Raw genomic sequence first — 26,160 nt, forward strand, 5'->3', positions numbered from 1 at the left:
GCCAAATATCTTTGTCTAAGAAACTTTCCTAGAAGTCATGCAATATGTCTCATCAATTGGCTAATATTCTTTCTGTAGTTGTTGATACTATGATGACAGTGGGGGGGAATGTCGCTCAGTTGTGTCCTACTCTTTGTGACCCCATGAATTATATAGTCCATGGAATTCTCCAGGCCAGAATACTGGATTGGGTAGCCTTTCTCTTCTCCAGGGGATCTTCCCAACCCAGGGATCGAACCCAGTCTCCCTCATTGCGGGCAGATTCTTAACCAGCTGAGCCACAAGGAAAGCCCATGATGACAATAAATGCAATTAATTAGGAAAAGTAGTTGGTCAACACCTCAATTGGGGTAAGAGAATACTCCTAGACATATAATGTGCTACTGTAAGTATTTTAAAGAAGTTTGTCTCTTTGGGAGAATACAGGTGCTTCCCTGAATATCTTAGGAGTCCATAGTTAGACTAGTCAGTAAGATACTTTTGATCTGTAGGGAACATTGGCTGGTTGTCTCCCCAGGATTTATTATTCCCTCCCTCCGTCCTCAAAGTTCCCAAATTTTGACTCCAATACTGTGCAGAGTATAAGCCATTTGCCCTCCCAGCTCTGTTCTCTGCCCCTTTCCACACGTGCCCTGCCCCAGAGGGCTGACCAGCATGAGCCACATCAACAGGGCCTCTGCGCCCTCAGGGCTGGTCTGGTTTGGACAACGGGAAGCCCCAGTAGAAACAGGAAAAGACAAGAATATTGGAGCCTTAGTCCCCCTCGCTCCCTCTCAACCTCCTCTGAAGTTGCGTGTGTTCCTAACAGCTCACTGCTCCTTTCAACACGCCGTCTTCCACACGATCCTCCTTCCAGGTTCCCTCCCCTCTTCCTTTGGCCTCAGGGTCAGTACTGACTCTGTGGATGCTCTCTCCAAGTTTCTAGGCTGGGTTTTACGGTTCTACTGCACAACTTCATTACCTAGTCTTTTGAATTGAAAACAAAAACCAATACATCTCACCTATAAATTATCCTAATCTAATGTGTGACTTCTGATCCTTGTGGGACTCTGACAAATACAGATATCTACAGTTCGTTCATGTAGACCACTGACTTTGGGAAAACTATTTTGTCACGTTTAATACCCAGTATGGGTCCTGGTTGGCGAAATGAGAACATTTTATTCTTCTTGGCCACAGAAGTTGGTTGGGATGAGACTGTGAGGCATATAACCTAAGCTGGCCCATTTATGGTGGGTTTTAGAAACTTCGCCTCAAACGTTTAGACATAAGTGTGTTATTTTCCAGTGGGTGAACCAAGACGTGTGTAGTCCAATATTTCATTAGAGTTAGTCTACAACCCTCAGGGGAATCAGCCTTAGGGTGAAGCCAACACGTGGGCAGCAGAACAGAGAGGAAAAGAAACCAAATCCTTGGTGGAAACTTTGGGTGAATCCTGAAACCTATTTTTCAGACTTTCATGAGCTAATAAATCTTCTTTATGGGTTTTGTCCATTTCAGTTGGGTTTTCTGCTGCTTGCATCATAATGTGAAGCATGATCACATGGAGACTTGATTTCGATGATTTCTCACAAACTTTTCAATTGGAAATTGGCGTGGATTGTGAAATAAACCAGGAAGAAGAAATTCACAAGTAATTCTCTCTGTTCCTTTCTCTAAGGCTCCTTGAAGTATTTCCAAGAAGCCAATAAAACTGTGTGTACCAGTGAGCTCATTCAGCCATTCTGGAACACTCTTTGTAGGAATCCAATTAAGAAGTTCTTCAATCCACATGATCTTCCCCCATTGCAAACCCATCTACACCCTGATGTCATTACTGGCACAGTTATCTTGTAAACAAAAGCTCCATTCAAAACAGTGCTTAGGAAAGTCACTATCAAAAGTGAGGAAGAATGGGGCAGCCTATGAAATTATTTTTTAAAGTATCCAGAAAACGTTAATACTTTTTTGAAAAAGAAAGGAATAAGGACAAAAATAGATGATCTTAATATAAGACATGTGGGGGGACTTCCCTCATAACTCAGTCGGTAAAGAATCTGCCTGCAGTGTAGGAGATCCGGGTTCAATTCCTGGGTCAGGAAGACCCCCTGGAGAAGGAAATGGCAACCCACTCCTGTATTCTTGCCTGGAAAATCCCATGGACAGAGGGGCCTGGCGGGCTACAGTCCATGGGATCACAAGAGTCAGACATGACTTAGCAACTAAACCATCACAATATAAGACAAAGAACAAAGAAAAGACTCCAACATGCCTAGACTTTGACGCACACCCAAGGGAAATATGAAAAAAGCACAAAATTGAAGTGAATTTATCATGGGATTTCAGAGATGTCGACTCATCAGGAGTGATGGCAGGCATAAAACTATATATCCAAAATAGAGTACAGTGACTGAAGTGCTTTGGAGTAGCACTTTTTGTTCTACTCCAAAAAAGAAAAGAGAAGATAGAATGAAGAGATGAAAAGTAAGAAAATCAACATTTGAAAATGGGGTTGACCTGTGCTGATGGCCCAGTGAGGACCTAGATACCCTGGAGGTTTGGGTAACAATTTTCCAAATGTAAATTGTTAATATTGTAACAGTGTAATTGATGACTTGTAGAATGTTACCATGTATAGTGAGATTGATATATTATTCATTTATTTATTCAGCAAATACTTATTGAGCTACCTTTTATTCATCTGTTTTAAAAGCTGGGAGTATAAGAGTTAACAGAGAAAATATCTGCCTTTGTAGCAGTTAGACAGAAAAACTGGATAAGTAAGGGAATATACACACAATGTTGATGTTAAGTGCTGGAAGAAAAAAATAAAGTGGAAAGAAGGGTAGAAAGTTCAAGGTAGAGTGATGAATATTTAAATCTTACATAGAAAAGAAGTGACTGGTAAACCTGATAAGGTAGGTAACTCACAGCAAGTGGGAGGAGAGAAATGGCCAACAGTGAGTACAGCCAACCCTTGAAAATAAGGAAATAGGTAGTATTCAGAGTTCAGATGATAATCAAGAGAGGCTTTTTATTTTTGCTTTTTTTAGCATGAGATAAATAGCAGCAGGTTTCCATACTGATGAGAAAGAACAGGTAAAAAGAAAAAAATAAACAATTCTTGGAAGAGAGGAAAAGTATTGTTGGCAAGAAGGATGGATTGAGTATGTAAGTGGAGGAACTGCATTATCTAGGAGCTTGAAGAACTCTTGTGTAACAATAGCAGACAAGTTTGAATATTATATACGTCACTGATGGAAAGAGTGCAGATGTCAGTGGAAGCTTATGGAAATTCTCTGGATTGCTTAAGATGTTCAAGAGAAATAAAAAGAAAGGTTGACAGTTGAAAACTTAGATGTGGGAAAGACTGTTGGAAGTTTGTGGAAATGGAAAATGTATGAAATTTGTATAGTCAAGTAGGAGAATGCATTGATCAGAGAAGCAGAGTATTCAGGGGTATGTGGTTCCGTGGTCATAAATGCAAAGGACAGTTAGTATGATTGGATTTTTCTTCAGCCATACTCAGCATTCTGAGTGCTGGTACTAAACAGGCAGAGGTGCGTGGTTTAGCCAAGTGAGTAGGAGAAAGTGAGAGGAAAGGTAGTTAAGGATAAATGCAAGGAAAATAAGAAATTGAAATAATTTTAAGAGGGTTAAACATAGAAGGGGTGGTGGACAATGAAAAAAAATGATAGGATCAATAGTCAGAAGCTACCACATATGACTAATATGGGCTATGTATATATACCTAGGGATACCCCTTCTAACTGGATGCTATTCATATTTGAAATATTATTTGTATATTTATTTTAATAATTATCTGGCAGATGGTACTAAAATGTCTTGCTTTTTTCAAAAAGTGTCTTTTACAGATGTACACAACAGACTTTTAGACTCTACGTGAGAAGGTGAGGGTGGGATGTTCAGAGAGAACAGCATTGAAACAAGTATACTATCAAGGGTGAAGCAGATCACCAACCCAGGTTGGATGCATGAGACAAGTGATCAGGGATGGTGCACTGGGAAGACCCAGAGGAATGGGATGGGGAGGGAGGTGGGAGGGGGGGATCGGGATGGGGAACACATGTAAATCCATGGCTGATTCATGTCAATGTATGGCAAAAACCACTACAATGTTGTAAAGTAATTAGCCTCCAGCTAATAGAAATAAATGGAAAAAAAAGGAAAAAAAGTGTCTTTTATGACATTTGTCATTTTCTTAATTTTTCAAGCAATATATTTTCATTTCTGATAACTGCATGCTAAGTTGCTTCACATCAACACTTTGTGACCCTATGGACTGTAGCCCAGCAGGCTCCACTGTCCATGGGATTCTCCAGGCAAGAATACTGGAGTGGGTTGCCATGTCTTCCTCCAGGAGATCTTCCTGACCCAGGGATCAAACCCGTGTCTCTTACGTCCTGCATTGACACGCATGTTCTTTATCAATAGCGCCACCTGGGAAGCCCTTTGATAACTAAAAACACATACAAAATAGAGTGGAAAAAAAATAGCAATCACCCATAATCCCTACTCCCCACATATAACCATAATTGGCCTTTTGATTCATTGCTTCCCAGTGTTCACATATTTATTCACTTACTTTTAACTTAGGTTGATTTTTACTCTTGGCTGCACTGGGTGCCTTTGGCTACGTGTACACTTTCTCTAGTTGCGGCGAGCAGGGGCGGCTCTCTAGTCGCGGGGTTCGGCTTCTCATTGTGGCGGCTTCTCTGGTTGCAGAGCACAGGCTCTAGGGCGTGGGGACTCAGTCGTGTGCTGCATGGACTTACTTGCCCTGCGGCACGTGGACTCTTCTCGGAACAGGGATCGAACCCATGTCCCCTGCATTGGCAGGCTGATTCCTAGCCACTGAACCAGGAGGGAAGTCATACATATGTTTAAAAAATTGAAATAAAATTGATCTACAGCACTAGGTTAGTTCCAGGTACACAGCATAATGATTCGATATTTCTATGCATTTCAAAATGATCACCTCGATATGTTTAGTTACCCTATATCCCCCCACAAAGATATTACACTAAAATTGACTATATGCCTCATGCTGTACATCTCATCCTTGTGACTCATTGATTTTGTAGCTGGAAGTCTGTACCTCTTAATCTCCTTCACCTATTTTCACTCATCCTCCTACCTCCCCTTCCTCTAGCAACCACTTGTTTGTTCCCTGTGAGTCCACTCTGTTTTGCTATGTTTATTTCTTTGTTTCTGTTTTTTAGATTCTGCATATAAGTGAAATCATACAGTATTTGTTTTTCTTTGTCTGACTTATTTCACTTAGCATAATACCTTCTAGGTCCATTCATGTTGTTTCTAATGGCAGGATTTGTTTCTTTTCTATGACTGAATAATTGTGTGTGTATGTATTTTATATTTACACATACATATTTATATATTTATCTATCCACGGACACTTAGGTTGCTTCCATATCTTGGTTATTGTAAATCACACTGCAAATATCTTCTCTCAATCAATAGACAACTTTTTTGCTTTGTTGATAGTTTCCTTCACTGTACAAATGCTTTTTAGTTTGATGCAGACCCATTTGTTTATTTTTGCTTCTGTTTCTCTTGCCTGAGGAGAGGTATCTCTGAAAATATTATGAAAGCCAATGTCAAAGAGCTTACTGCTTCTTTTTCTTTTAGGAGTTTTATGGTTTTGGGTCTTACATTTAAGTCTTCAATCCATTTTGAATTTATTTTTGTATATGGTGTGCAAATAGTATTCTAGTTTGATTCTTTGGCATGGAACTGGTTCTAACAGTTTTTTGGTGGTTTCTTTAGGATTTTCTATCTGTAGTATCATGTCAGCTGCAAACAGTAATGGTTTTACCTCTTAAAAAATGGCCTGTTACAACAGTCTGCAAAAGAATGAACTGAAACATCTTGAGGAAAGCTCCCTCTCTAATACAAAATCATCATAAGGGCTGGCAGTGGCCTTATCAGGGGCTATTAAGTCCCATTTGGCTGAGGAATTACTGGATTTGAAGCAAAAGAATAAATGGGCTGGAAACAAAAGAGGAAGCAGTCAGCGAGTGGAGTGTTAACACTCAGATTATCAGTATCAAATGATTGCTATTATTGATAATGACAAAACCAAGGCCATGATCATGGGAGTGTATGGCTAAAGCAGGAGAGAGACAACACTGATCTAAGAACAGCTCTTGAAGGAAGAATGGGGAGAAAGTGACAAGATTACACTGGGTAGATGTCATCTTAAAATTCGTCAGATATGCTATTTTTTGTGTTCTTTTAAAAAACAGTCTTAAAATTGTAGCTCTTGAAAGTCTAAAATACTATCAATATGAGAGTTAACAGATTTAAAAGACTCAATATTTTAAACTGGAGTTTCTATGAAGTTATAATTTAAATACAAGTTTGCTTTTCTCTCCAAGTCTGTGTTTGTGCTGAATACTGTTTGTTGGAAAACAATCTTCGCTATCCATTCTATGCACTCTCCCTGCATCTCAGAGGTTGGAAGTCCGGGGATTACATTTCCCAGGCTCTTTCCTGGGGAAGAGAGGAGTGGATGAAACATACATTCTGCCAGTGCTCTCACAGGAGACTTGGAAGGCAAAGGGAAGGTGGAGAAATTGGCGGTCCAGCAGCTAAGACAGTAGTTCTGCAGTGATTGACATCCAGCTCCATCACCAGGAGGCAGAGCAGCGGCCGCTGATGCGGCTAGCCGTTTGTTGCAGGACCTTGACCTCCAGGTGGCAGCAGTGAGTCACCGAGGTCTGAATGGCGCCTGCAATGGAAGGTGCAATGAAAGACGAAGGAAGAAGGCAATGGCAAGCCGCTCCAGTACTCTTGCCTGGAAAATTCTATGGACAGAGGAGCCTGGGGGGCTACCGTCCATGGGATCACAAAGAGTCAGACACGACTGAGCAACTTCACCTCACCCAGCCTTAGCAAAAATTTTGAACAACTAAATCCCTGTTTCAAAACCTCAAGCTGCTTTGACTTCTCTTTAGTGAATCTCGGCTGATACACTATTTCATGCCATGCCATGCTCCAGACCTTCAAAGGTTAGTTTGACTAACTGGTTAGTTGACCTGCCTGGGTTCACATACAGGGATGAAGGACCATATGATTCCACTGCACAAAAGAATTCTAAAGAGACATCACAAGGAGTGGGGAAGAAATTAACACTGGAAATTAAGGGCCTACTGAAGATAAGAATTTGGAGATCAATTTGGCTACTGTTGAGGAATCTTACAGTAGGAAAGAGAACTATGGGATGTGTCAGCTACTTCTGACAATGAAGACCATAAAGAAAAGAAAAAGAGAAGTTTAGAAACTTTACAGTTGTAGATCAAGGCATGGTCAGAGGCCAGGTAGCTTCTAGAACTCTTACCCTTGCAGTTATTACAATGCTGGAAGAGTGAAAAATCAGACAGACCTAAATTTGCTGCAGCTTGAAAATTTACAATGTAAAGTGAGTTCAAAGCCTTGCTAGGCCTCTCAAGTGAAAGTGAAGGCCCTTGTTGAAAACTGCAAAAGGGACATTTTGGCAGATTTGGTTGAATCCTAGTTCTTTGGTCCCCAAACCCTCCTGAGCTTTCCTTCAGGTGAATCCCTTCCCCCTTCCCCGTCTGCCCTTCCCCTCTTCTTAGCAGACTGTAGTGATTCCCCAGAGGCAATTACCATTAAGAGGCTGCCTAACCCAAGCAGACCATTACTGACCGCATCAAGACAAGCAAAGCCCTTTTACCTTTAAGAAGCAAGAGCCGTTTTGTTTACTGTTTCCCTGCACTATGCATAAAAGTTTGTTTTGAAGGGACTTAAGACTAACGGAAGCAGGTGGAAGAAGAGGCCTGCTTATTGAATTTCACTTGTGCACATCTCTGAAAGATGTACCTCTGGTAAGACCCTGGGTTGCTGCTTTCAATAAATTGACAACATATTTAATTGTGGTAAATCTTTGCCATGGTACTAACACAATTACATAAAAGGGAAAGGATAGCCATGTAAGGGATTCACTGTTGACTTCATTTGGCCATTCGGGTTTATTTTACAAATACAGGGAACACAGTGATGCAGCCACTGGGATAACTCTGAACTGAAACCAGTTGGCACTTTTTTGCTGTTATTTTCCACCTCCTATTAATGCAGGGAAGAGGTATTGGGGGCCCTGCTGCCATGATGCTTAGGAATAGGATTCTGTGTAAACTTAGAGGGTCTGAAGAATAGACAGATGAGGAGGACAGACCTTGAGCTCCATGGAGGAGGAAATCAAGTTGCTACCCAGACTGCTGTCTCTCAGCCTGTGATGGCCCCATGGGTTCTATTTTGCTGCTCTCAGAAACTGGTGTTCTAGCTGCAATCAGTCCAGTCAGCCTGCTGCAAAGTGAAGTAGAGTCGGTATTTCCTTTATTTGCCAACTTTAGAAACATCTAGAATCATGGCAATAATAACTATAAAAATGGCATTAACTATATTGCACTTCCTGATCGCACCAGGCTCTGAACTATGAAATTTTGCCAATATTAGCTTGTTTACTCCCCACAATAACCCTGTGAGATATGCTGTTATAATCCTGGTTATGGCTTTGTAAAATCTGAGCTTGTGAGAGGTTAAATTACTAGCTAAAATTCACACAGGTAGTTAATGATGAAGTTGAGACTCAAGCTCAGGACTTTCTTGTTTCAAAATCCAAAACTTTATACTATTATGATTTCCTTCTGCCACACACTACCTTATGTCTCACACACTTTTTATCTATTAAACATCCCTTGAACCCACGCACTTTCCCCACCACCATCACCGTAATGATGAGGGCTATGATCTTTCTAAAAGATTATTGTACAGCTTCCTAACTTGTCCACCTTTATGCATTTTGGCCCCACTTCTAATCTGTTTTCCATATTGTAGCCTTAAGCCTCAAGACTTAAGTGTTATCACATTGCAACACTTAGAACACTGGAAAGACATCCCCTACTGATCCATCTCTTCGGGCTGGTTTTTTAAGACCTCCACAATCTGCCCTTCACTTTGTTTTGAGTCTCAAGGGGCCCATTTTCCCCTGAAGCTCCTGTTCCCTCCCTTGCTTCTCTTCTGCAGTCCCATGGGTTTTCACTTCTTCAAAAGCACCATGTGCTTTTCTTCCATGGATCCTTTGCCCTGGAGTATTATTCCAGACCCCAGTCTATCTGCCTTCCTCTAAGTTCATGTGTCTTTTCCTGCAGCTCACAGTTCAAAAGTCACTTCCTTAGCAAGGTCTTTCTGATCTTTAAACTAAATTGATTCCTTTCCTTGGAGGCTCTCAAAGTATTTGCCTTCTCTTGGAAGCTGGGGTTTTATAGTTATTTGCATGGTTTTTTGATGAATATCTCTTCCTGATTATACTGGAAGCTCAGTGAAGGCAGGAACCGGGTTTGGTTTTATTTACCATTGTGGGTCCAACAGTTAGGACAATATTCGGAACATGGCAGGTGTTTGAACAATATAGTCGAATAATGAAGCTACGACACACTTCCCTGGGGTTTATGAAAAAAGACAAGCCTTTCCCAAAAGTCGATAATGTGCTTAGTCCTTCGGTGGAAGATAAAAATGAGCTGAGAGTGGACATTCAGTTCATCAGGCTACTAATGCCAGCCAGAAAGCCCTAGGCTCCTGCCGGTCTGCTCCTGGGAGAAGAGCAGCTAAGTCTAGGGAGGGAGTTTCAGTTGGTGAGTGAGTTGGTCAGATGAAAGCACAGACTGGAAGGAGGAGCTCAGCTACCCTCTCATCCTCTCCTCCTGAGTAACAGGCCTGCAGCTTGGATCTCAGTCCAGTCATATGCAGGCAGAGGGTGGTAACTGCATGATTAGGCTACGGTGGGTCATCTCACAAGGTGTTCTGGGCAGCCAGGCGGAGTGTCACCCTGAAGCAGAGGATATGTTCAGAGTGACCCCCAACACCACCCCCTCCAGGCCCCACTCCCTGCGCAACCAGTTTCTGCAATTAGAGATTCATTCGTTGGTCTCTAAATATGTAAACACAAGCAGAGACAGCACATCAGGTTAACGCATTAGATTCACTTCAGATATTATTATTTTGTTAGAATCCAGAAAGAAAAGACTTTGAAGGAAATGCAAAGCTAGACTGGAGTGTTGACAGCGAGCTAGGGAAAGGCAGCAGGCAAAGAAAAACTTCCTCCACTGAAAAGTTCCAGCCTCCCATTCTGCAAGCATAGGTAATGGGAAAAACTATTTGTTCAGATAGAATATTCGAGAGAGTAATTATTATTTTTAAGATTCTTGCAACATAGCTGTATTTATTTGAGTTGCTCACAGTCCTGTCGGACCTAGGCTTCCTTGTTGGTGAAGAGAGGTTGTGTTTGACTTTGCTTGGAGACCATAAAACCACAACAAAATAAATTCTTCAGGAGGCTACCCGGCAACCCCAGGATCTGCTCTGCACCTTGAGAAGGACTTGTGATGACAGACTCGCCGAGAGCGCGAGGGAAGAACCTGAAAGCAGCTCTCCAGCGTCATCTTGACGAAAAACCAAGAAGAAATATCATTAAGAGGTCGGGTGTCTCCTCAGGAAATCGAAGCTTTATAAACCACAAGAACAAAAGCCCGTATAGTCTGACCCGTCTCCCTAAAACTGCATGCTACGGAAGAGGTCAGCCGTTAGGCTCTTTTTCGAAAGTTGATTGAAAAGGAGCCAGAGAAATGTCCTCAGTGAACCGCATCACTTCCTTCCTGGGACCATCAGCGAACCTCCCCAGCCTTTCAAGACAGGTTCTGCCCTGAAAGGTCAGCCGTGCGGTGGAAATCCCAGGCAAAAGTTAGCAGCCGGGGCAGAGCATCTCCTTCCCGGCGCTCTCGGCCATTTCTTTCCTCCTCGACCCCCGGGGAGGTGGACGGGGTGGAAAGGCTCCCGGAGAAAGAGAGCCGCGGAAAGCCTTTGCCTCTGCAGCAAGACGCTGGAGGCGGCCGGCGCATCTCCAGGAGGTAAGGGAAACCGGCGAGAGAGCCTGGGCGCCCGCCCCCAGCGGTGCCGGGGACCGGCGCATCCCGGGCTCCCGGCGCGGGCGCGGGGCGCGGGGAGGGGCGTGGCGGCGCACGGGCCGCGTCGGGAACCTGCCCGCGGGATGAACCCTCCTCCCCGACCTTCCCTAGCCGAACCCCAGTGCGGGGGGGTGCGGGGGGGTGGCGGGTCGTGGAGAGAGGCCTGAACCCCCCTCCTCCTCGGGTGCACCCGGAAGGAGGACCCGCTCGCCGAGGGAGGGCAGAGTCGCCGAGCGGCTGGGCGCAGGAGTGAGTGAGTGTGCCAGCGGCCCGGGAGCGCGGCGGCGGCGGCGGCCGATCCGCCACCGGCCGCGGAGGCGGCCCCCGGCGTGCTGTCCTCGGTCACCGGGGTCGCCCTGCGCCCCGCAAAGCCCCGCAGCCGCGCGCCCCGGCTCCCGCCACCGCCGTCGGCCCCCAGCGCGCCCCGCCGCCGCGGGTTCGCTCGCGGCGCTGCCCGGCACCTGGACGAGCGCGAGAGACAGCGACGGTAAGAGAGAGGCTTTGGGTGCCAGCCGAACACATTGCAGAAGGATTGTAAGCAAGTTTGAACTCGCAGGCTCGGATCGTACGTGCTTAACGGGAGGGAGAAGGTGGTGATGGTGGCGGTGGTGTGTGTACGTGTGTGGTACTCAGGGAGACACGGAGATGGGGGGCGTCCTGCCGGCATCTCCTACGTAGATACCCCTATTAATATCCACCCCCCTTCCCGACTTGACATTTCGGCTTGTGGCACTTCTCCTGGGGTCCAGCGATGCAGAAGCAAAAGGCAGCCGCCCTCTTGTAGAGATCGGGGCTGCTGCTACTATCGGATGGGAGATGTAGGGCGTTGAACAAATTCCAGGAGCCTCCCTTCCTCCACTGACTATTTTAGGAAGGGCTGGGGGAGGGGACTTGGGTAGCGCAGCCCCGGGGGCTTGAAGCACGGAGGAGGCCGGGGCTTCAGACTACTCCAGCTGTCGCCTGCGAAGGCAGGCAGGCGGAGCCTACGCTAGAGGGCAAGATAACTTTCATCTCCCTTCCAGAAAGACACGTTTCAGACAGATTGTTTTTGCATCACTGCCAGAGGGAGTTCTGTGAAATGGTGGTTCACCAAGCGGCAGGTGTATGGCAAAGGGCAGGAAAACAATGTAAAATAAAGCAGCTATTAGCCATCAGGAAGAGAAAGCCGGTTGGGAAACGGGGTTTGGAGGGCTGTCTGGGATAACAGATCTGAAAGGCTTCAAGTTCAGGCCCTTTTTCATAAATAGAGTCAGGTTCAGCAGGGGTGCGGGGTTGGGGGGTGGACTGGAGGGGTGAGAGCGGACGGAGGACGGGGGAGACACCAGCTGTGAGGTTTAGCGTCCTATAATGTTCTTTTCTGAGCTTCTCCGTTGAGGGGGGGGGGGGGTTAGAAAACCTGTATGCATCTGAATTTTTTCTCTGCATGTTAAGAAAGTTCAAAATGAATGATTTTTTCCCCCTCCCTCTTCCTTAATGCTTGTCTATTTTTGTCTTCATCTGAGATCCACTTTTCCAAAGAAAGCATTTGTATTCAGGAGCCAGACTTGTGCAAAAGAAAATATGATAATTTTTGACTAAGCAAAGGTTGTTAATATGACCCCCATCTGTATAAAATGCTGACTTAACCATGAGTCATGAGAATTGTTCTTGGAGAGGCTTGCTGTTCTCCATGAGGAAGAAGATTAATAGGATGGATAAAAAGTTCCTGACATCACCAGAAAGGTGTCATAAAACAACATTGCTATTTTGCCTTGCATTTTTGAGTCTGTTTATTACTCTGTGGCAAATTGAGAACAAAAGTGCCCAATCAATGCTGACTGAATATATTTATTTCACACTGAAGATAAAGGCACAGCCTCAGACTGACTCAGATAATAATATTGCTAGCCTTTGGAAATACTTGCACAGTTTCTACATTAGAGCTTCGCTTTTTATCTGTCTTAACTACTGATTTCTTCACAAAATGATTTATTTCTTTTTTGTTGTAAGATTTTTTTTTCCCCACTTGATTCTTCTCTGCAAAGGAGTAAGGATTGGGAAAAGGTGGTTTGCTGTTTAAAAATGTTCAAGAATTGCTGTGTTCAGTGGAGAGGGTGCTAAGACCTGATTTCTGATAATTATGCAGCCCACACAGCTGCTTGGAGGTGAAGGGAGGTGTCACTGAAACCGGATGTAAGAAGCCCATGAGTGGGCAAGGCTGGTGACAATTTCTCCCGCAGGGCAGGCGCCACCAGCCTCGAGACTGCAGCCACACCCTGTGGGCTGAGCTGCAGTCATGCAGGACTCAAGACTCCCCTTTGAGGAAATCTGCTTATCTTCTCTTAAAAGCGTCAAATGTAGCCTTCCTTGTGCTCTAAACCAGTGAGAACTTCTGTTCGGCGCCAAGTGCAGTCTAGACTCTAGCCAAGCCCGGGAGGAAGGGAGTAGATATCTCTGGACGGGATTTACACTCCAGGCTGACCGAAAAAAGTTCAATCACGACACAGTATCTGTCATGCACATCAGCTCTGTACTTTTTTTTTTTTTTTAGTTATTTCTGCATATTTTTGTTCTTCCAAGGACAGGACCAATTTTTATTTGTTACCCTTATAACATTCATGGGTCATGGGTGCTCGGTTGAGTTCGATTCTTTGCAACTCAGTGGACTCCTCTGTCCATGGGATTCTCCAGGCAAGAATAGTGCAGTGGGTTGCCATTTACTTCTCCAGAGATCTTCCCAGCCCAGGGATCAAACCCACATCCCCCGATACTGGCAGGCAGATTCTTTACCACTGTGCCATCTTGGGGGGAGGTGCAACATTCATAACAGTGAATAATTACCAGCACCACACACTGATAGCCAGTATACAGATGTTAGTAATATATTTCTAGTAACTACAGGATATCCCTCTTTTGCCCTGCCATTTAGCTGTCTTGGTATTCATTAATTAGTATCATAGCTAAAGGATGCAGAGAGAAAAACAATAATTAAATGTAAAATAAGACACTATGTGACTCACTCGGCTAAGGACTGCTAGAAGGGGGTGTTAAAATGTATTCATTAGGGTTTAAAATTTTGTTTAATAGTGGATTTTAACGGGAGTGCTGTTGCACATGTTGAGACATCTAATGAAGTGCTGCTACGTACAGCTGTGAACCTATGTAGGTTTTTATGGTCTCGGTTCATCTTTTTTACCTAGAAATGAGCCATATCATTTCTGGTTGTTGTAGAGGTTGTAACTTTCTGCTGTAGTTTCCTAATACTTAAAAACTTGTTACATTGCTTGAAGATATAGTCTTGTGGCTTAGCAGTGTTTCTTCTAGTGTTGTTGTTCAATTGCTAAGTTGTGTCCGACTCTTTGTGACCCCATGAATTTTGGTAGGCCAGGCTCCTCTGTCCTTCTGTGTCTCCCCGAGTTTGCTCAAATTCATGTCCATTGAGTTGGTGATGCTATCTAGCCATCTCATCCTCTGCCTCCCCCTTCTCTTTTTGCCTTTAATCCTTCCCAGCATCAGAGTCTTTTCTAATGAGCTGGCTTGTCTTATCAGGTGGCCAAAGTATTGGAACTTCAGCTTCAGCATCAGTCCTTCCAGTGAATATTCAGGGATGATACTGAATTCTTTTTTAATAGCACAAACAGGAGACTGCTTTAGCAGTCAGTTGTCCATTCTGCTTAGAGACTGGAAAAGTCAAGTTGTGATGATTCACTCCTGTGCTTTTCACAGGTGTGGGGGTTAAGAAGAGCCCATTGTTCAGACAGGAGGATCCCAGATAGCAGATAGTCTAAATTCCCTCTGTAGCCTACACAATAAATGCAGCAGATGGTATTGATTGGATGTTCTCTTTGCTCCCACAGTACCCTGCATTTTTCCATTACAATACATGACCTACTTTGTTGTAATACTGTTTATATCATCTTTCCCTCTGGTACACAAACTCTAAGGGGGCTTATCTATCTTGTTTACTGCTATTTACCCAGTACTAGTGTGTCCCTTACATGTGAATTCTCAATGCATTTCTGTATAAAATCATAAATACAGGAATCTCACCTCTCTGCTAGGTATAGTGGATGTTGCTTGCCACTTTGTAATCTTAGTTCCTTCTCTGGAGAGGATTTGGAGGTGGTCCCAAGACTGCTAGTTTGTCCATGACCCATCAATGTCTCTCTAATTCTCCCTTCACATCCCTTTCTGCCTCTTCCTCCCCTACCCCCTACAGTGTATTGCACCCAATTAAAAACTGTTAATTACCCTGGGAGTAGTGAGCTCACTCATGGGGCTGGACCTTCCTCTGATGTTCTAGTTCTGTAGGTCATGCCCACATGGACAGGTAGAGGCAGAATTAAGAGTCACTTCCATGTCTTTTTAGTCTAGAGTCTGCGCCTTTCTGGGGACTATCCTCCACATGTCAGGGGGTTGTTGAGGACGTTGCTGAGAACCTCCTTACACTGAAGCAGCTCAGAATCATCCTGATTGTCAGAACAAAGTGTTAGTCACTCAGTTGTGTCTGACTCTATGGGATCCCATGGATTGTTGCCTCTGTCCCAGAAATTCTCCAGGCAAGAATACTGGATGGGTTGCCATTCCCTTCTCCAGGGGATCTTCCCAACCCAGGGATTAAACCCGGGTCTCCTGCCTTGCAGGCAGACTCTTTACAGTCTGAGCCGCCAGGGAAGTCCAGTCAGAACAAAGCTAAGTCTAAACCCATGTCTTCTAACCTTCCGAGCACATATCTTGTAAAAACCTCCTTTTATGATCACTGTTTGATCTGTTTGAAATTTCTTATCAAATTCAAGGGACATATTTTTCCCTTTCGATCCCTGGGTCGGGAAGATCCCCTGGAGATGGAAATGGCAACCCAATCCAGTACTCTTGCCTGAAAAACTCCATGGACTGTCGATTGAGGAGCCTGGTAGGCTACAGTCCATGGAGTCACAGAGTCGGACATGACTGATCGACTTCACTTCACTTCAAAGAGCAAGATATCAGAATTTCCCAAAATAGGAAATATGTGTGTACATGAATGATGAAAGCAGAATATTTAATCTCATGCCCAAAAGGGGAAGGATGTTGCATCAGTGTCTTTTGCTGTGGGGAGGAATGAGTTTTCTGGGGGTTGCCCTGCAGAGGTAAAGTAATGTGAAGGTTGTTCAATAAAACAGAAATGAGTTTGAAGGGCTTGGATGTGTTCAGGGATTTAGTTAATATCAGTGGGTGGGATGGCAAAGCAATAATAGTTGTAATCTCTGTGCCTCTGAAAAATTCACAGTCTGGTTAGACAGAGACAAGACTAATTGGTCAGGGATGTGAGATGAATCGTGCTTATCAGAGTGTGGATTGTTGGTGCGGAAGGAATGGAGGGAGTTGATGAAATTGTTCTGTGGCTGGGTGTGGCTTCACACAGTGTGGGTCCTGGATCCAGCAAGCCTTTGGGTAGATTAGCTGAGAATGTAAAGGAGTTATTAAGAAACTGTTCAGCAAGGATGTGAGGGTATGAAAGGCAGAGTTTGGAGAAATAATAGCCTGCATAGTTGCTCTGGTGCTGATCTCAGTCCATGGCACCATGGCCCACACAGAATCTCAAGTCAGAACCCTGAGAGTCCTCCAGATCCCCTGACGGCCCCACCTCCCACTTCCCTTCTCCCCTCCCCCACCAATCACCAAGTCCTGCATATCTTGCCTCCTTAAGATTTCCTTGGATTTTTATCCTCCATCCATTCACTGTCCCGTACAGTCTCTCATCATGTTCCAGCTGAGTCCCTGAGATGCCTTCCCAGCTGATCTTCCTGGAACTTTGTGTTGTCAGCCTCAAATACACCCTTTAAAAATGTAGCCAGAATAATCTAAATTGCATGTGTGATCACTTCCAGCTTAAAATCCCTTGGGGTTTCCTGCTGCCTCCTGGGGACTCAGAACCTACTTCTGAGCAGAGCACTCAGACATCTGGCTGCTCCCTCCTTCTCCAGCCTCAGCTCCAGAATGTCACCTGGTCGAGTCCCTCACTATCTGGCTGTTGGTCAAGATGTCTCCTGTGTCCATGTCTTTGCTCAAGTTATTCATTCTGCCTGGAATGCATCCCATAGTTTTCACCTGATTAACTCTAATACCCTTACCAAGGCCCAGGGCAGAAGCTGTTCCCTCCCAGGACACTCTCAGAACCTCCAGATTGGTTTAGTGTCCATCCTTTGTATCCCTCATTTCTGTATTTGCACTTAGACGTGGTTTTTTGTTTTGTTATCTTTTCTATGTTTCTAAGTTCCTCAAGCAATACGCTATGTGTCATATTCATCCTGTTTCTCTAGCACTGAACCCTGACACTCAGAATGCATTAGTTATACTGTGGAAGTAAGACCAAGTACATCAACTAAAGTTGGACTCAAACAGAGAAATTCTGAGCTTAATGTTGTTGTTCAGTTGCTAAGTCATATCCAACTCTTTGTGACCCCATGGACTGCAGCATGCCAGGCTTCCTTGTCTTTCACTGTCTCCTGGAGTTTGCTCAAACTAATGTCCATTGAGTCAGTGATGCCATCCAACCATCTCATCCTTTGTTGCCCCCTTCTCCTCTTGCCCTCAATCTTTCCCAGTATCAGGGTCTTTTCTAGTGAATCAGTTCTTTGCATCAGGTGGCCAAAGTATTGGAGCATCAACTTCAGCAACAGTCTTTCCAATGAATATTCAAGGTCGATTTCCTTTAGGATAGACTGGTTTGATCTCCTTGCAGTCCAAGGGACTCTCAAGAGTCTTCTCCAACACCACAGTTCAGAAGCATCAATTCTTTATCACTCAGCCTTCTTTATGGTTCAGCTCTCACATGCCTACATAACTACCAGAAAAACCATAGCTTTGACTATATGGACCTTTGTTGGCAAAGTGATGTCTCTGCTTTTTAATACACTGTCTAGGTTTGCCATAGTTTTTCTTCCAAGGAGCAAGTGTCTTTTAATTTCATGGCTGCAGTCATGGTCCGCTGTGATTTTGGAGCTCAGGAAAAGAAAGTCAGTCACTGTTTCCATTTTTCCCCCTTCTGTTTGTCAAGAAGTGATGGGACTGGATGCTGTGATCTTAGTTTTTTGAATGTTGAGTTTTAAGCCAGCTTTTCACTCTCCTCTTTCACCTCATCAAGAGGCTTTTTAGTTCCTCTTCGCTTTAAACTTTGCTTTGAGTCTAATGTGGTATCAAAATAAAGAGAGAGACAGAGAGAGTGAGGGAGAGAGGAGCTATTTCAGTATCACTCTATTGAGAAGATGAACATGATCTGGAAGAGATAGGAGCATGGTGATCTGTAAGGCAATGGCATAAAGAAATCCCTTTTTAATTCTCTAATTCTTGATTGATGGTAGTAGGGGCCTTGTCTTAATCATCTGTGAAATCCAGTGCTGAGTAGGGCCTGGTGTGGGGTAGCTAAATTAAAATGAATTCTTCCCTCATTTCTACCTAGTATATCTGTAGCTAGCTAGCTAGACTTCAGAAAGTTATTATCTTGTATTTGGAGAACCTTAATTTGTAACAGCTTAGGAAAGCCATTTGTAAGATCCTTCAGGCATTGATCACTGTCCATCAGTCTTCAAATTAAGGTAGCTTTGGTATGTAGGCTGGTAGAATGCTTTTCCCCAGGACATGGACGCTAGTAATGGCCACACAGCTCCAGCAGGACTAAGATCTTGATGGATGAGGGCTGGCTGGTAGTAATTATTTCTTCTCTAAGAATCCCTGGGGGAGCTACCCACACACAGGAACCTCTCTAGCTCAGAAGCTGCAAGATATTGGGTCCTACTTCCAGTATTTTTGCAAGTAGCCAAGAGAAATCTGTCTTTACCTTCTTATGAGGTAATGCTGTTCACTGCACCGCAGCCCCCTAACTTGTTAGATGGCCGGTACACCCTTTCTGGCCCCAGAAATGTGCAAGGTAGCAGCAGGGTGCAGTGTTTTATATCCTTTTTAAAGTGGTGGTCTAAAAATGATGCTCTCAGCTTATTCATACAATTCAGCCAGGTACCTGTATATACGAGTATTAGTGCCATTTTAAAAAGCCATTGTAATCTGTAATTACACTGTATTACTTAACCAACTCTTCATAAATATGGCAGGTTTTATGACCACACGTTTACGTCATGATGTTTGATTGCCCTCACAGACTCTTCTTATTTCCTTGCTAAAAGTGGACCAGCCCACACAGAGGAACTGTGTTTTCTTTAGTTTTCTTTTTGCCCTTCTCCCCTGCCACACCCTATTTCCTTTCTTCACCTTCATCATCATAGCCCAGAGATGAGTATGAATTGTAAAAGTGTCATGTTCACATCGGCCCCCCTGGTTTGGCGTCTTGGTTAAATTTCTTTCTCTGTGTGCATTTTTCACACTCTTTCTCTTTCTGTCATTAATTATCATTTTCATCGCAAGACCTCTTCTTCAGTCAACCCCAGGGTTAGGAAGGGAGAGGAAATGGCAACCCACTCCAGTATTCTTACCTGGAGAATTCTGTGGACAGAGGAGCCTGGAGGGCTGCTGTCCATAGTGTCACACAGAGTCAGACACGACTGAAGCGACTTAGCATGCATGCATGCATTGGAGAAGAAAATGGCAACCCGCTCCAGTGTTCTTGCCTGGAGAATCCCAGGGATGGAGGAGGCTAGTGGGCTGCTGTCTATGGGGTCGCCCAGAGTCGGACACGACTGAAGCGACTTAGCAGCACCAGCAGGGTTAGGAAATCCTTGTTCAAAGCACATGTCTCAATGTCAGGATTTCATCAACTGCTCTCCTACTTCTTTTTTTACTTCCCCAGTCCAACATGATGAATTAAACTCGACCAAAGCAGAGAATTCAGGAAGAGGTTAGAAGAAAATTGTCCTCTCTTGCTTGGCACCCTACCCCACCACAGCCTTACAATTTACTTTAGAATCTTCCTAAGGGGAAGGAAAAGCTAAATCAAACCCATTTGTCTTCTTAAATGACAGAATCTCAAACTCAACAAGGAGGCCTGGAGTGCTGCGGTTCATGGGGTCACAAAGAGTCAGACAGGACTTAGCAATTGAACAGCAAGTTTTATATTTATCCTGTTTCAGTTCATCAAATTTTAGGAGCTAAGGTCTGATCTCATTCCTGAAAAGTGTCAAACAAAACAAGTGTGCAAAGCTGGCTAAAACAGCCCAGATAAGAGAACTTGTGGATATTGAGAAATATTTGGTGTTTTGGCTAAAAGTACTTTTAATTTCATAGATTGGTAAAAAAAGAAAAAAAAAAAGACTAGTTTAAAAAGAAAACATGGAAAAAAGTGAGCACTTCTTTTAGCAGCCAGATTTATTGTGTATGTTTCAAGTATTTGTTTACTTTATCAAGCATCATGGGAATTTCTCACGCTTGGCCTGTGCTATGCTGTGCTCAGTAGGGTCCAAATCTTTGAGACCCCATGGACTGCAGCCTGCCAGACTGCTCTGTCTGTGGAATTTTCCAGGCAAGAATACTGGAGTGGCTTGCCATTTCCTACTCCAGGGAATCATCCCAACTCAGGGATTGAACCTGCGCCTCTTGCATCTCCTGCATTGGCAAGATTCTTTAGCACTGAGCCACCTAGGAAGCCCTCATATTTCCCTACCACTTTATAGATTTTTAAGTATTTTTACATTAGTTATTTCACTTGGTAATGAATCATCTCTTCAAATTGAATAAATATAGCTCTACTTTTTTGCACTTGGGTGACCTGTATTGATTTTTTTTTTTTAAATATTGAACCTTTTCTATTTGGTTTTCAGGATCCTGAGTTCATTTAAGGAGACAGTCTTAAAGCAAGAGAAGAAAAAGAAGTGGCTGGACCTCTGGGAGATTAACTCCAGGACTGCTGTGAGTGCCTGGGACCCGGCAATCGTCTGTCACTTGAAAGAAGTGGAGAATTTCAAGTATGCTTTCTGGAGTGGTCTAGGGCCGCAGCAGCGGTTCCACCCTTAGGGGCAGCCATGGCCGCCTCCAGGGCCGCCTCGCGGGCCCCTCGGGACATCGCCAACGTGATGCAAAGGCTGCAAGGTAAGAAAATGCTTCGAGGGCTTTTGGTTTTATTTTATTAGCGGCTCTAAATTTGCAGTACTGACTTACCTCAGATTCTTTCCAAATTTGCTTGCCTTTTTATTCAATTTTATGAAACTGCAGCAAGGGAATAACAATGATGTCTTTTATCCTAGTGTTTTCAGACTAGCATCCACGCAATTTTAAGATGCCGTCTTCTTTAAGTAGAAAAAAAGACAAAGCTGCTGTTTTGGTTTTGTGTCTGGATGAGTGTGACCTTAATGGCTCTTAGACCAGGGTCCATGTGGGAATTCCGAGTTATTGGCAAACTGTCCTTCAGTTTGATGAAGATGCAGCGCCATGACAAAGCCCTGATAAGGATATCATGACTGTGGTGAACAGTTAACAATGTGCTAAAGTCAAGTGGTTCACTTATCCCAGGGAAAAATCTCTTAGATATTTACAAAGTCTGTAAGTAAAAAGAGACAGAGTGATCCAGAGTGGTCACGGGATGTGATGAGGTTAATGACTAGTAGCCCTGGATGGACTGGAACCACGTCCCTTACCTGTGTTCTTTCTTGGACAACAAACTGCTTTATAGAAGAGAGTTAGCAGTGAAATGTTATGGCAGCTGATAGATGAATGTCTAATTCTGCATTTTCTTTAATATGTGTATTCCTGGAATCATTAAGAAAATCATGTATGCATATATAAAAATACTGCTGCTTTGTCACAGTCATCCCTTCTCTCAGGCTTCACGTGGCTATTTTCAGGATATAAAAATACCCATACTTAGCAAGGTTTTGCTCTAATCTTTGTCGAGGGAGCTTGAACATAATGCAGTAGCTCGGCTTTTAGGTTTTCTAGTGTCTCTAGCCAGTGAGCATGTGGTTTGGCACCATAGCCATCTCATTAAGTGGGAAAGCCTGACTTTCCTTGCTAGTAATGCATTTAATGTGCATTGTGTCATTTCCAGTTGGGCACTTCTGACTTTCAAATACAGACCGAACTACTGCATCTGGGTGTTCGTGGCCTGGTACATGCTTCCAGTTATAGAAAATCCGGTGATCAGTGGAGCTGACTGTCTTCCTTGCCTGGACAGAGACTAGCAATCTGACTGAAGCAGTCAGATGCAATCGTGTGACCCCCCAACCCGCATTTGTCTGCCTGGGCTGATTTGTGATGCATTGGTGCAAGTGGCCCTTGTTTCATGTTGATTATTGAAAAATCCCCCTTGTCCTGCTGGAAAGAAGCTGGTTGGCTGAAAGACTGATCATTGCTTGGTATGTGCAGAAACCTCCTCTGGAGGCTGAAAAAACCTCTGCTTGGTCTGTCCATTGCCAAGGATCTGCAGTTTAAGTTGTGTATCTTTTCTTGGGCGGATGGAACACTGAACTTGGAGTTCCAGTCCGCTGTCTATGTCTGCCTGGGTGCAAAGGACTGAACCATTTTGTGCCTCAGTAACCTCAGCTTCAAAATGATGGATTGATAAGCAAAAGTGTGAGGAAGATAATTAGGTAATAAAGCAGATTATCCTTTGAGTGATTAAATGTGAAATTTCTCTGGATAAGATACATATTGACAACAATGGAAAGTTGTAGACAGTAAATTTCAAAACACTTGATTCAGAATCAGATTGTGGTCCTATGAACATGCTAGCTCTTTATACTTACTTTGGTTTGAATGAAAGTTCTTTTATTAAGGTAGTGGTTGGGGATGAGAGGAGAAAAAAAATACATACCTCGGTGTTTTATTTTATTTGCTTTTTGTAGTGTAGCAACAAGAATGAACTTGGAGGGCATTATGCTAAGTGAAATAAATCAGCCAGAGAAAGACAAATGCTATAGGATATTACTTATATGTGGGATCTAAACAACTGCAACAGACTATGGATATAACAAAAAAGACTCACAGATATAGAGAGCGAACTAGTGGTTACCAGTGGGGAGAAGGCAGAGGGGAGGGGCAGTATAGAGCCAGGAGAGTAAAAGCTACAAACTGCTGTGTAGAAAATAAGAAATCTACAAGGATGTATTGTAGCCCACAGGGAAATTAGCCAGTGCTTTATGATAGCTATGGATGGAGTCGACAGTGGCCTGCCACTGTCCAAACTGGGGTCAGGGGCTTGGCAGCAGTGATCTTGGGAGGCGTGATGTGTTGGCATAAGTCCTCTTAAAGGAGGTCAGCATTAGCCCTAGAGTCTGCAGACTCCAGGACTGGGCTGCCTCAGGCCAAACTACAGGGAGAGAGCACAGCCCCAGCCAGCAGCAGAAAATTGGATTTACGGAGCATGTCCCTGCCCACCAGAGCAAGACCCACAGGCAGTCTCTCCCACCAGAAAGATGGAGTATCACCTTTAAAAACTGTGAGTCACCATATTATATACATATAATATATAACATTGTGTAGTGACTGTGCTTCAGTAGAAATATTTAATTAAGTAGTGTTTAGGGGTGAGAGGAAGGGTACCATGCCTCAATGTTTTGTTTGTTCTTGTGGATGGGGCCATAAGTGGTTTTTCTTGAGAGGTGAGTGAAGTGTGGGAAAGTCCTGGAGCCCCACCCTCACCCCACCCTACGCCTGTGATGATAAATGTCCTAATTCACATCTAGGGAGCCCACTTGCAAAAGGTGGACTGTTTTCACCTTGCTTCGCCCTCTCACGATTGTTGTCAAGCTCCGTGAAATAATAGACAAAAGTGCTTTTAAAGCTACGAACATTGTCACATGACAAACTGTCCCAGTAGTCGTGGAAGAAAATTGGCTGAGAAGATGCAAGTCTAATGGTTTGTCACACATTGGGCTCATCACACAAATTTGGGGAGGAATGTTAACTTTTTAATATAGTCTGTACTGTATAAAGCTAGTCATTGTATTACATAATGGACTATACTTGCTGTATAATTTTTTTTTCTTTTGTAGTATAAGAAAGAGTTATAACATGTCTTAAGGGTACCTGACACATTTGGAAGAGTAAATCTTAACAATTCAGGAGAGAAAACTCCTTTGCAGTAGGTATCATTAACTTTTAGCATCAAGTACTTCATAAAATAGGTTAATGGTGACAGCGAAATGTAAGGTCTGCTCAGCTACAAAATGCTATGCATCTCACCTGCATTAGTGGAAGCCAAATGGCAGAGGTGGAAGGAAAGTTGATCAGGAGGACTTCTCTGCTAACCTACTGATCTCCTGGGTTAATTCTGCTGATTCAGTGGAGAGGTCTCCTTCTCATCTCAGCTCTCACTGCGTTCTACTGTTGCTCTGAGCCCAGACAAGAGTCAGCCTCCCCTGATGGAGGAGACCTGTCTTCCTCCAGGGGTACTGAGTAACTGTTCTTGCCTGTTAGAATCTCCAAACCAGTGATCAAGATCCTAATAATAACCCGGGGGGGTGGGGGCTGCCATTATTGCCCAGATAATTAAGACAAATGGGTGAAATTTCTTTGAAGAAAAGTAAATTTCTTTTGGGTTTCCCTGGTGACTCAGATGGTAAAGAATCTGCCTGCAGTGTGGTAGACCCGGGTTCAGTCCCTGGGTCGGGAAGATCCCCTGGAGAAGAGAATGGCTACCTGTTCCAGTATGCTTGCCTGGAGAATCCCATGGGCAGAAGAGCCTGGCAGGTTATAGTCCATGGGCTCGCAAAGAGTGAGACACCACTCTTTTATCATATGCTCTTTTATTTCTATTAACTTAAATAGAATCAGAGTTACTACTAGTAGTTTCAAAGTTCAAATCCATAAGAACATTCTTCTAGAATCCTTGTTACTTTCCCTGGATAGAGAACCCACGTAACTAAATTTTGTTTTTTTTCCCCCCTCTCTTGGGTTTTATTTTCATATCAGCTCCATGAATAACTAATAAAAAGTATGGAGGTCTGAATAATGACACCTTCACTCTTCTCTCTTACTTATTTAGTTTACACTCATAATTGTTGTCTGGTTTTTTTGTTTTAGTTTTTGTTTCCAGTGCTAGGAAATTAAAGCACACACACAGATTGTGACATAAATTAGCTCCTACTGGAGCAGTTCAGTATTTCACCTTTGCCAATATTTGTGCTTGTTTGGGCTTAATGTTTTAGTCTGGGATCCTGAATTATGGATAAGCAGACAGACTGCAATGCAGAGTTTCATTTGCTGTTAAGAAAAATGCATGTTTCTGTAACTTTCATCAATTTAAATATAAGCATTTTAATATTTAAATAAAAGAAAATAGTAGACACTGGCATAGTACAGGGAATTAAATTTTAATTGCACATAATATGTACATACATTTTCTGCTCTTAAAAGACTTACTGTTGTTATTTAGTTGCTAAGTCATGTCTGACTCTTTGCGACTCCACAGACTGTAGCCTGCCAAGCTCCTCTGTCCATGGAATTTCCCAGGCGAGAGTACTGGAGTGAGTTGCCATTTCCTTTGCTTCCTGACTCAGGGGTTGGACCCATGTCTCCTGCATTGGCAGGAGGATTCTTTGCCACTGAGCCACGCAGGAAACCTAAAGGCTTACCAGGGGAATCTGTTTAACAGGAGGCTCATGGAGTCATTTTAGTTTATGGTGGTGGTTTAGTTGCTAAGTTATTTCCGACTCTTGCAACTTCATGGACCGTAGCCTGCCCAGCTCCTCTGTCCATGAGATTCTCCAGGCAAGAATACTGGAGTGGGTTGCCACTTCCTTCTCCAGAGGATCTTCCCAACCCAGGAATCAAACCCAGGTCTCTTGCATTGCAGGCAGATTCTTTACCGACTGATCTACAAGGGAAGCCCGATCTTCCCAACCCAGGGATCGAACCTGCATCTCTTACATCTCTAGCATTGGCAGGTGGGTTCTTTCCCACTAGCGCCACCTGGGAAGCTATTTTAATTTATAATCACATCTGAAAAAGTAAATGTTGAACTGTTCAGAGCATAAATTTCTTTAAGATAGTGACAAGAGGTTCAGGCTTTTGTCATTTTCTCTAAGGATTCTGCATAATGTTTGCTTTAAAAGGGTTCCTTGACTGACTTTTATCAATTACATTGTTTTCATTTGAAGATCATCTAGAAAGATTTTTATATAAAGTATCAGTGTTGATTATTTCAAGGCAGAGTTGCAACTTGGTAGAACAAGAGGTACATGCCAGAGAAGACCAGATGGGCATGCTAGGGTGTCACATGGGGATCAATTTAATAAAAAAGGATTGTTGATTG

General features: G+C 43.6%; 1 protein-coding gene across 1 annotated transcript in view; it reads left to right on the top strand.

Moving 5' to 3' along the window:
- The first annotated feature begins 10,856 nt into the window (after positions 1-10,856).
- SYNE1 (spectrin repeat containing nuclear envelope protein 1) overlaps positions 10,857-26,160 on the top strand; it is a 483,739-nt gene continuing 468,435 nt past the window's right edge. The window contains 2 exon segments of the mRNA XM_070461436.1: positions 10,857-10,946; positions 20,732-20,999. Coding sequence (XP_070317537.1) covers positions 20,933-20,999 — 67 coding nt within the window. The 5' untranslated portion in view covers positions 10,857-10,946; positions 20,732-20,932.

This window comes from Odocoileus virginianus, chromosome 34, assembly GCF_023699985.2.
Source record: "Odocoileus virginianus isolate 20LAN1187 ecotype Illinois chromosome 34, Ovbor_1.2, whole genome shotgun sequence".
NCBI classification, from domain to species: domain Eukaryota; kingdom Metazoa; phylum Chordata; class Mammalia; order Artiodactyla; family Cervidae; genus Odocoileus; species Odocoileus virginianus.